This window comes from Trypanosoma equiperdum (genome assembly GCF_001457755.1).
Source record: "Trypanosoma equiperdum strain OVI genome assembly, contig: ctg_2017, whole genome shotgun sequence".
NCBI classification, from domain to species: Eukaryota; Euglenozoa; class Kinetoplastea; order Trypanosomatida; family Trypanosomatidae; genus Trypanosoma; species Trypanosoma equiperdum.
In genome coordinates this window covers 15,794-27,428 of record NW_027124080.1, presented here as the reverse complement: position 1 = coordinate 27,428, position 11,635 = coordinate 15,794, and the positions used below count along the sequence as shown (strand labels likewise).

The 11,635-nt window shown below is 48.3% G+C and overlaps 4 protein-coding genes across 4 annotated transcripts; all 4 read right to left on the bottom strand.

Annotated features, from left to right (window-relative positions):
- Window positions 1-3,861, bottom strand: TEOVI_000645000 (dual specificity protein phosphatase, putative; the record flags this gene model as incomplete). The annotated part of the gene is made up of 1 exon (XM_067223965.1): window positions 1-3,861. One exon carries the CDS (start codon window positions 3,859-3,861, stop codon window positions 1-3), a length of 3,861 nt encoding a protein of 1,286 aa, XP_067080066.1.
- Window positions 3,862-5,220: 1,359 nt separating this feature from the next.
- TEOVI_000644900 (thioredoxin, putative) lies at window positions 5,221-6,459 on the bottom strand (the record flags this gene model as incomplete). The annotated part of the gene is made up of 1 exon (XM_067223964.1): window positions 5,221-6,459. One exon carries the CDS (start codon window positions 6,457-6,459, stop codon window positions 5,221-5,223), a length of 1,239 nt encoding a protein of 412 aa, XP_067080065.1.
- An 874-nt stretch (window positions 6,460-7,333) lies between these two features.
- Window positions 7,334-8,488, bottom strand: TEOVI_000644800 (SET domain containing protein, putative; the record flags this gene model as incomplete). Its single annotated transcript, XM_067223963.1, has 1 exon — window positions 7,334-8,488. One exon carries the CDS (start codon window positions 8,486-8,488, stop codon window positions 7,334-7,336), a length of 1,155 nt encoding a protein of 384 aa, XP_067080064.1.
- Window positions 8,489-9,475: 987 nt separating this feature from the next.
- Window positions 9,476-11,440, bottom strand: TEOVI_000644700 (Endonuclease/Exonuclease/phosphatase family, putative; the record flags this gene model as incomplete). The annotated part of the gene is made up of 1 exon (XM_067223962.1): window positions 9,476-11,440. One exon carries the CDS (start codon window positions 11,438-11,440, stop codon window positions 9,476-9,478), a length of 1,965 nt encoding a protein of 654 aa, XP_067080063.1.
- Between the last annotated feature and the right edge of the window lie 195 nt (window positions 11,441-11,635).

Here is an 11,635-nt window from a genome sequence, read left to right as displayed (position 1 = left end):
CTACACCCTTACATTGGGACTTTCTCTTCCAATGTCCTCCAGTTGCAGTGGCGGGTCATCGGGGAACAACTCACCATCCAGTTCAATCATTTGTCTAAAGAAACCCTCATTGGGGTAAATAGAAGGTCGGCCCCTTTTCGTTAGCTGGTACGCATCGCCAAGTCTCATGCCTCTCTTCATCATGAAGTATGCTATTACTGTCGTGGCGGAACGCGAGAGTCCGGCGAAGCAGTGGACCAAACACCCTTCACCTTTTTCCACACTCATATCAATGAAGTTGACAGCCTCATCAAATGTACAACGGATATCCGCCTCCTCAATATCATCTAATGAGATAACGAGATGTTTTCCACCAACCGGAGGGACGGGAACGAGGTCCCTTCCCACTGTCAAGAGGTTTTTTATGCCAAGTTTATCGTACACCACCTGTGATTGAGTGGTGCGCAAGCTCCCACAAAACACGTTATCAACGATTCGATCTGGATATATTTTATTCCAAAGCATGCCAATGTTGGGTAGCTTTTCTGCAAGGTTTTCATTGAGATACGTTTGATAAACACTGGGTTCGTTGTCTAAGGCCAACTTAAGCGTGGGTAAGATTGCAAGGTTCGTGTAATCGGGGAACCTTGTTATGTTGGTGTTCTCCGCTAAATAAATGGTGGAAAGCTGCGGTGTCGATGCGGTGGCAACAATGAGATCGTCCAAAACGCGAGGCAACCCCGAAAATTCATTGAAGTCTAAGGTGACAGTGCTCAACTTGCGTAGTTTGACAAATGTTAACGGCAGGTCCTTTAGTTTATTGTGGCTCGCGTCTAAACGATCTAGTTGACGGAGTTCACCCATGCTGTCTGGTAGAACAGTCAGAGCATTATGCGCAACGGAAACACTTCTCAAGTTGCAAAGAAGGGCCAGATCGTCGGGAAGGCTGGTTAACTTGTTGTAACTAAGGTCAATACTCGCCACGTGAAGCAGCGGCGGGTCAAACAGCTCCTTCGGTACAGTGTTCAGTTCAAATTGATGCAACAACAGCTCAGTGTTTCGAGTCTCGCGGCAGCTTGCAACTTCCTCCTCCCAAGTCTCACCTTCAGTATCCGAGACTTTGGGAAGCACCTTGGGGCCTGGATTCAACTTCGCAAGTGTTAGCCGCCGTAGGGCTCGCTCCGCAGTAACTGATTGGGTGGTGATATCTTTCGTCAGCGTTCCGTGTGGCAGGTTGGCCTGCATTTCTAGGGCTTCCAGTGACTGCGCGACACATATATTGCATGTTGGCACCAATAAAGCAAAAAAGTTGCCATCAACCCCATCCTGCCCGACGGTGTGGACAAGGTGTGGGCTGAGTTTGTGGTCGTCGGCGTGTGTATCCACTAACGAACACTTGGCGCAGCGTATGTAATCGTCACACTTATCGCATAGAAATAAAACTATGGGTAATTCACACCGGCACAGCCCGCAAACGAGTTTCTTAACAAAAGGAACCCGCCTTGCAGCCGCAACTTCATTAACAGATTGAATGCCAGACCGTATGCAGCCGTCGGGCAGTGCTTCGTTGCGGAACATTGAGCACCACAAGTGGCCATTCCCTGCCGCTGGGTCGTGACCGAGAACATTCCATAGTCCGGATTCGTCAGTGGTGGTAAACCTCTCTGACACGGCCATCTCCATATCAGCAGGCGATATGTTCAGCGGTTTCATCTCGTCGAGCCTGCTGACGTCGATCGCGTCGCTCAAATATGAATGATTCATCAAGTCCCTCACAGTTGTTGCGGGGTTAGTTAGCGCTTGGAGGATAAAGTCCACGAGCATCGGCTTAAGATAAAGGGAGGCATTCTTTACCTTCTCACAAACCCCCTTCACATCAAGAATACACCCCTCTGAATTAGAAAATCGGTACCAGTCTTCATGCAGAACTGAAGGGAGTGCTGAAGCGGCCAGTAAACCAACACAGAAAACGTCAAGACTGAATCTCGACATGTGGATCGGCACCTTTAAATCGTCAACCACCCACTGTGGTACACTATACAGTGGTTGGTCTGTTTCCATACTTTCGACAATTTCCTCCCGTGCAAGGAACAAAGGACCAAAGTCCGAAACCCTAAAACCAACGCCCAGCTCATAAAAAATGTTTGATGGTGTCAGACGGAGATGCGGCACACCATTTAGGTGAAGCACGAAAAGCCCCTGGAGGACATCGGCGAGCATCTGTTTCAGTGTGAAGAGAGGGTTTTTGTGATTCAGCAACGGGGGAAACTCCGCGTAAAGAAACCTGCTTTTAGCCAACTGCTGCGAAGCAAAGCACCCGTCCCTCGAGTCCACAATCTCCAGCAGGTTTAATACGTTAGGATGGTTAATAAGTCGCGAAACAGCTAGTGCGTGACGCAGATCGTCTGTGCTGATTCTGTATTGTGAGGCAGCCTTCAGTACTGACCGTTTTAGCACCTTCATCACGAACTGCTTAGATGGATGCCGCCGCAGGTGCACCCGATATGTTTCACAGATGCCTCCAGACCCGAGCATTTCGTCGAGTGACACGTTCTTCCGCCAATGATACCTTGGGTATGCCCACCTAATGTAGTTATCCGAGCCAGAGCGCCCACCACTTGGTCCAGTATCATTATGCGACGCCCTGAATCCCGGTAACCCAACACTTCCTCCAGCCACAACAGAATTAAAATTGTAGTTCCGAAACAATGAGAAGCTAAACAACCCCGGAACTGTTGGTCGACGTTCCGGATCATCGTCAAGACAAACACGGATGGCATCCTCAAGCGAACTCGCGATGCTCCAGTTGCGTTGAGGAAACTGGAGCCTATCAACAGAAACTAGTTCACAGACTTGTTCAAGTGCCTTTCCTTCAATGTCAAACGGCTCCCGCCCGTACGCCAGACGGTACATGAACAGCCCAAACCCCCAAATGTCTACTTTGCTCGCGTCCTTCGACTGGTTGTCAGCTTCATCAATCATGAACATCTCGGGAGGCATGCACGCGAGTTCACCATTAAAGAGAAGGCAATCACGGCTCTGTGTAGAGAAGATACGCCACAACGCTGCGTCGGCAAGGCAGGCTTTCCCATCCTCCCTCAAAAGAACGTTTTCCAACTTCAGGTTACAGTGGTATATATTGTGCGAATGAAGAAGACGGAGAGCACTTGCAACATCACGCAGTATAGACAGTAACCGATCCTCTTCAAGCTTTCCGGCAAGACGAGCGCACGAACCTTCCTTCAAAAAAGGGGTAACAGATATCACTGTTTCATTCCCTTCGTCGAGTAGCAAATGGACTGGGCGAAGTAAACCGTCACCTGTCAGGTTCATAAGAGCCCTCTTATCGTCTAATACCGGTTCCACCAAGTTCTTACGGTTAATAAATGTCATCACCTTAAACACAAACTCCCGTTTACCAGAATCTTCAACCTCAGGTGTCGTGACGGTGGGCGTCGGTGGGCCACTGTCGTCCACAGCTTTAACCAAAAAACTTCGACCCACCGTTCCCCCTGGAAGTTCCTTCACTACGCAATAAGCCCCGACAAGTTCTCCGGGACGAAACGCGCCAGTGCACATGACGGCAGCTGAATTGGACTTCAACAATTCGGGATGTGCTCGAAAGAAGTCAGCAAATTCTGTTTTGGAGAGAACCCCCCATAAACTCGTTAGCGACTTACTTAAGTCGCTGCCCTCTTTGCCGTGCATATCCCCCGAGGAAATGCTCTCTTCTCCACGGATGCATTTATTGAACTTTCCATTACGGTTGTTGACACTATCATCTGTACTCTCCGCGGTCGGCAGCGACTGGTCGCTAATCCCGTGTGAATCATTTGTTTTACCCGCGACCTTCCCTCTTAGTGCGGCTATGCAAGCACCCATACCTTCCACTCTTTCAGCTTCCTCCTCCCTCTTTTTCTTATTTGTTTGCGTGTAAACCGTGTTTATAAAGGAGGGGGAAAAACAAAACGTTATTCTTCTATCGTCGTTCTTACAGCACGGAACTCTCTCCAACTACTCCCCCTTTCTCTCGCTATCTCTTTACCTCTTCCTTTCTTCTTTTCTTCCTAAGTTGGCGATCTCTTCGGTGTATTATATAGCACTCACCCGCGTAAGGGAAGTTTACCAACAAAGCAAAGGAGCCAAATTTGCGGGACAATAATAGCAACAACAGAAATGACACAATGGTATGACTGTACGCAGCGATCTCTTCAAAGGTTGTGCGCCAATTTTGGAGGGTCCTCTCTTTCTTCTTTCGTCCCTTACGCAGTTCCAAGATCCGCCTTCCGACACTTCGTAATTCGAACTGGTAATAAACCCGAACGAAGAGTATAAGGAGGCGAATGAGAATTTCTCCCGCAGGAGGAGGACGTGAGAGGGACGGTGAGAAGCTAAATCAAAAAAAAAATGTTAGTAAAGTAAAACAGAAGAAAAAAAGAGAAGGATATACATTGACACGTGAGTGATTGGAAACTCGGGTATAAGGAAAGTGAAAATTTATGGGAGAGCCAGAGTGGTAAGTTGTTGAGCACACGACAGTTCCGGCCCGGTTATGGAGTACTGTAGCCGGTTGTGCACTTTGTGAAACAGAAAATAGAGACAGTAATAAAATAAGACAATAATAGGAGTAATAATAATAATATCATTGACAGAGGTGTACCTAACATATCTTCGTTTTTTTCTTTCGGTTTCTGTGCATCTCTTCTCCTTTACTTCTCTTCTTTATCATCAAGGTAACACCCGTCACGCTGTCGGAAACCGGTTCCATCGGCACTTTCATTCGGTGAACTTCCCTTCCGTTGGCAAACATACACTTTACTGAGCGACAGGAGCTGATGCACACACGAGGGGCTGAACAGCAAAAAGCCGCAAATGGAAATATCAAAGAAAGAAGCGAGAACAGAGAGCATGGAAAGTGTGTGTGTGTGTGTGGAAAACATGGTTAAGACCTTTCTCCACTCTTCCCATCATACTCTTGTTTCTTTTTTTTTAAACCGCATGTTTCGTTTACTCCCAAGAAGTAATCGTTGCAGGTTCAACGCTTTCGACTCGGTTCCTTTTTTTTCGTCTTGATTTATTGTTCCCCCACGGCTGTCCCCTGTTCGATTTCTCTTGCGCCCATCATGGACAGTCTAGCGCACAAGAAGATACACCACAACCGCACCTGTTCCAAAGTTTGCAGCAACTGGCACCGTCACTCAAATCCGGTGGCACCGTTACGATGCATTCCATTCCAACAAGTTACTTCGGCTGCTCCTTCGTGAGGGATATCTCGCCTGATACAACCATTTGTAAGACTGAGCTGAGAGTTTCAGCTGTGTTTACGCCTCCAACGAGTCTGTAGTGTACGGTGCCCTGCTTGGAGGCGCGAAGCAGAAGTGCGTTGTGTTCCTTGTCGTCCTTCAGTTTGTCTGCAATCTTCTCTAGTCCCAGCTTTCCCCGAAGGACCCCAAGAAGGATATCACGAGCATCCCCAGCCTCGAAGAAAACAAGTGGCTCATTGCTGAAGGTTTTATGCACGTCGTTAAGCGAAAACTCAGAAGTGAGTGAAATCACACACAGTGGCGTTCGCTCAGCCTTCTTCCGTGCGTCAGGGGAGCAAAAATTCTCGAGACCATGAGCTGACGCGGGGAGCGGCCGGACTGGCAGCGCCAACTTTGCAGCACCCTTCTTTGTAGCTTGCTCACTCTCACCACCCTCCAAGGAGAAGTTAGCCTCATCGTAAGCATCGTTTGCACAGGCCAGTAAAAACTTTGCAATGGGCTCATAAGCAACTTTCTTCCCCGGGTATATCACCGGCTTCACTTCGCCAGCGGTGGTGTTGAGGACAACAATGGCTGGAAGTTTACTTACGCCAAATTCTGAAGCGAATCCAGACTTTTCTTGCTCCCCTGCAAAGTAAAACGGCATCGACTTGAGTCGGGGTGAGAGCGAAAGAACGGCATAAATTGGCGGCACGCGGCTTTTAGCACTGAATAGTACAACAGCCTTCTTCTCTGGTGCCGCCTGAGCCGCCTCGCGTAGCTCCTCAGCTTTTTTCACCGTCTTGATTCCTGGTGCATTGATGAGACTGATGGCTTGCGATTGAATGGCTCCCGCGCTGCGCTCACCGGCGTAGTCCATAGCTGCATTGGCACGCTTTTCTCCCAAACCCCAAAACTTAACCGTAGGGAAACCGCGCAGGTTGAATTGTTGGCCAAGTTGCTGGTGCTCATCGGCATTCACAGCACCCACACGAACAATTCCCTCGACAGATTTGGCAAACTTTTCCCACTCCGGGTGAAGGCGCTTGCAGTGCCCACACCACGGTGCGTAGAAAAGGATAAAAACGGGTTTGTGAGAGCCGAGGAAGCTGTTGAAAGTCGCAGGGGTTAGCTCCACAACACCAGAGGAGGCTGTGAAGGGGAAGGCTTCTATGACAGTGCTGCCAATTGCCAAAAACAAAAGGCTCACAAGAAAAGAAGGGCGCTTCATCGTCATGTGTGAGTGCGCCAAAAATAAATTATTTGCTGCTCTTCTTTCCTTCTTTGATGTTATTGTTGGTGTCGTTGTTATATGTTAACGTTGTTTCCTCCTCTGTCCTTCAGCGTGTATTTTCCTTGTGTGAGAGGTTGACTTTAACCTTTTTTTTATTTTGTCCTTTTTTTCTTTTTATTACACCTGTTTAAACTCGCGCGACGTTAGTTCACTGGCAAAAAAGTTGATCAAAAACTTAACAGCCTCATAGTTGGTAGGAGAGAAAAGCAGAAGCACATAATTCCATGTCTCTCTAACAGTGTGTCGGGTAAGCAAAAGAGGGGGACAACGAACTTTTATTTTTTAAGAAAAAAAGAAAAAGACTCACATCATAGAGGGGAAATTTGTACACGCTGCTAACGGACGCATGCGGCAGCTTTGTGTTGCAATGGCAAAAGCATTGTGGAGAAAAAAAGATCGAATCACACGGGAGGCAAACGCGGAGGTTACCAGAAAAACCCATGCAACCGTTGTGAATTGACGATACTCCACATCTTTGAGCCGCCAAAATCCCTCAACACAAACACCAATGACGTTACTGTTACTTGCGTGCAAGCAATTACCTGAACGAACGATAAATGCAAGAAGTGTGCCGTTTCAACAACATTCCATAAGGTAACACAACACCAAAAACAACTCACAGCGGTATCCAAAGTTTACGCCTTCGGTGACCGAAAGCACGGCAAATAAATGCGCGCTAAGCCATCATATGGAGAACTACCACAGAATACAATACACAAATACAAGTTCAGCCAACAATAACAACATCAAACATAATCATAGACGCGGTGGCACCCCCTGAATTCTTTTTTTAAAATATTTTGACACGTGCACACACTTACGAATCCGCTGGCACACTCCCTGAGCGGGCTTTTTGAAAGATTTGCTCGAGCCGCTGGAGCTCCGCCCGTTCCTTCGCACGTTTGATTTGGGCCTCCTCAGTTTCTTCGCGTAACATATGCTGATTCTTCACCAAATACTCATCAATGGCGTCATGTTCCACAATAGAAATAAGATCAAAAGGAAGGAACCCATAACGAAAAAGTGCGTTAGGCCTGTTGATAGCGAAGTTGTAGTGTCTGCAAATCTCCTGTCCGGGGTTAATGCGTGCAATGGAGTAAATCGTGACGGCGGGACGGCCATCCATGGCAGCACTGGGCCCAATACGGATGGCACAATTTGGCCGATTGGAATGATTTACCAGATCCAATAGTGGCACGAGGCACAGTTCTGAAGGTTCTGGAATTTTGGACCAGCGCCGCACGAAACGGAGGACACGACGCCACAACACGGAACCGTTGTAATATTCCAGTGGTGGAAAGTGTTCTGCCCGCGCAAGTATCAGTCGGGTGATGCGCCTAAATGTATCAACGGAGAAGGGTGGGTTTGTCTTTTCGTGGATGGAGGTAATGTTGCGATGGAACACTTTAGTCATTTCCTCGTAGCTCTGCCGCTGCCAGCTGTCTAGCGCCATACCGTACATGCCGAAGACGAACTGCTCATTGAAATCTTCATCATCAATTAATCGCGCCCAAGGCATGGCACCCCCGCGAAGAATCTGCGTGATGCGCTCCATCTCTTCCGCATTCTGAGCTCGTGTTATGTCTGGAAGTGAGCTTATAATTGCACTCATTTGCAGACCAAGGTAGAACTGTGACGTCATCGCTTTGAATTCAACATCACGTATTGCGTCACGAACATTGCTTAGTGTCACATGGTGCAGTGTGTCTGGTTTAGTGTGGATATTCGTCACTGTGTATAGACTACTAAGAGGAATGGTTGCAATGGGTTTGTTTGCCTCTAGCGGTTTATTAATGCTGGGGCTTAGAAACAACCCTCGGATCTGTGAGGACCGCACACCAATAAATGTCTCTTGATGCATCTTAATGCCGAAGTGCTTCGCGCACGCTTCGTAAAAGTCGCGTGGAAGTGTCGACGCCCTGCTGTACAGCTCTTTCCCGATGCATGCGGAACAGCGCGTTTGTGAAAACATGGTGGCGAATGTTCCTTCCGCCTCCTTCTGCCCTTTCCCACCCTTTCACTTTTTTCCTTTTCCCCGTTAACTTGTCGGGGCCCTCGGGCACTTCCCCCCCCCCGAAAAAAAAGAAACATATAAAAGAGGAGGGTCGTTGACAAGATTTTTTTTTTTAAAAAAAAGAAAGTACGTGAGGACACCTTGTTCCTCCTTGCATCGACACCCGGCAAAAACAACAACAAAAAGAATCATGATTACTCACACGACGCACGACGGGGTTATGAATCCCTACCAACCACCAGTCCCAACCTCCGCCACTCAAGACGGAACGTTGGACAGCACATTGGCTGAAAATAAAGGCACGTCTAACCGTAAAAATACACTTACTGTGTGAGAAATACATATCCCGCTAAGTTGATACGTTAAGTGTACCTCGAGCCAAGAGGAGACCGCCACAATTTAGAAGGGTACTGCCACTTACCCTCTTTTCTCTGAGTGCGCAACAGATTGTAAAATCAAAGTGACTTCAACATAACGGTTGTTCATTTCACAGGTAGATGATAGCTACGTACAAACTGCTTGTTACCCATCACGAAAGTGACCGGCAGGTGTTTGGCATCCGCCGGTGTTCCAATATGTTTCTTTTAGAAAGAGAAAGGGTTAGATTCCCGTCCTTGTCACAACTGTACCCCTCAATAAATCCCGTGACCATCTCCAGCGGTACTATCAGTTCCGTGAAGAAATAAAACCCATTAGCTCGTCGCCTCCAATCATCAACAAACTTTCCAATAGCCACAAATAATGCTCAACTAGAGGACATATTACCATGAACGCTGTCATGGCAGACAAAATACCGCGGCCACACCATTTCCACACTCCGCTTCAGCGTCAAGGCACAAATCTCAACGGAAAATCATGTTTATACGCCGCATCTCACACATTATTCCATCCTCGAATGCCCGTGCTCCGCCATATCGCGTGGATGTCGGCAGTTGCAAACCGAAGCTATTTGTACGACAAATCGGCAATCAATGCAACGTGGTCTGATGGGTACTTCCGGTTCGGGAGAGCCACATTTTCTGACAGCTCACTCTCTGGTGGAATGGGAATTGTCTGAACGACAAGTAGGCGGTCTGGGTTGAAGAAAACGTAGTCAATAACCTCACGGAATGTCATTGTATAATTAGTCCATGGCATTTCCGGATCCGTTACACCATACGCATCTGTGAACTGCATTGGTGCCTCCATGTCCGCACGGAAAACATCAAATGGAGGTCGGTAATCAGCCTTTACGCTTGACGCAACGCCAGTATCAGCTGATGTTGCGGCACATGATGTGCTCGCATCTACACTATTGCCATTACTCTCATTATTGTTATTTGTGTCATTCTTATTGTTTTTCGAAGCACATGTGGCAGATTCTCCCTTTCCCCTTCTCACGTCCAAACCCGTTTCAACTTCCGCAGACCCCCCCGCTCCCTCAGCGGCGTTGATGCCTAACATGCGGTCACAACCCCAGTGGAACACTTCCCCTTTCGCCCACGAGTGATGTGACGCCTCCGTACGTCCCGTAGTCACTAATTTGTAGCCACCCGTTGTGTGGGTAAAGTTGAAGTCCCCACATAAGACAACACCCCTGCGCGAATCACTGCGGCTCTTCAGTTTGTGAAGAAGCATGTATACCTGTAGAAGCCGAATATGGCAGGCGTTTGCATGATAGAACAAATGCGTGTTCCCAACCACCAACTCTTCGTTTGTCGCGTTATCTTTCAGTAATACCAAGGCGCCAATCGAAGTAACATTCTCCAACGCCTCCTTCAACTCGGGATGACGGGTCACCTCAGCTGCCAGAGCTGGATGTTCCTTCTCCATCGTTGACCAGTTGAGCGGAAATTCATCCTTTTCCTGCAGGAAGAATCTACTGCGCCTCCAAAAACATGCACATCCCTCCCTTACACCACCATTCTTGTTTGTATAGCATCCCTCATAGCCGTACTGAGTCATAACACGGGAAAAAAATTGCTGGTACACTTTTTTCCCGCATTCCTGCAAACAGATAATATCACCATTGTATGCAAGAAGTTCCTGCACGATACGGCTCTGTCGGTACTCTAGCGACAGAATGTCATCTGTTGCGAAGGGATAAATGGTTTTCTTTGCCGAACTCGTGCTACAGAACTCCTCGTGCAAGACGTTGTACGTAACCATCCTAAAGCTCGGTGCTTCCACAGATTGCTTTGTTTGAGTCCAGCGATCCATTGGAGGCACTTCGGCACGAACCTGAGGGAGCTCCACTTGTGTGCACAAATCTGAACCCGGCTCCGGTAGGACGCGAAGAAACAGCGACTCACCCAACTCCCGTGTTGTAGGAGTAAAAACGGGTTTAGTACTGATTACGCGCACAGTGGCATCAGAAGAAGCGCCCGTGCCCGCAGGACTCTTGGGAGCGGCGCGTGCGCACCATTCATACTGAACATCTACCTCTGTGGTAAAGAGGGCTGTGATGCCCGCGCAAACTGCTGGGGCTCCCACGTACAGCGCTGAGGGTGGCACTACCGCAGTAATGGTGGGAACGTTGTATTTAACCGGCACAACAGTTGACCCAATCAACATTTGTCTGACGTTCCTCCAGAATTCCTTATTGGAAACAGAAGTGTCAAGCTTGGTTAGGACATTTTCTTCATTTAAGATCTGCTCCCCCTCGCTTGACACGCCAAGAACTTCAATTGGCTGACAATTCTTCAAAATCTCCTCGCGTGACGTCTTTTTGCTCTTTTTGTCCCCCGCGGACTGCGCGATGAGAATCCTAAGTCGCTCAATTGCTCTGTCAGCTGCCTCATTCTCGTCTCTTGCTACGCTCTTCCGCCATAACGGTGCTGATGGGCCGCCGAGTTGCAGACATAAGTCCAAAGTGATAATGGCACTATTGGTGGGTTGCAGCACAATCGCCGTGTTGGGGTGCCGTGCCATTCGCGCCACGCTCACCGATCTGCTGCTTCCAGAAGCGGAAGGTAACGAAGAAGTGGAGGCAAAAGCGTAAGAGACGACAATGTTTGATATGTCAACCCTTTTATTACTTGTGGGTATCAGTGCTCTCACGGAGAACCCGAAGCGGCGGGTGGCGTACCACAGCGTTGCTGTTGATCACTTACTGAATACGTATAT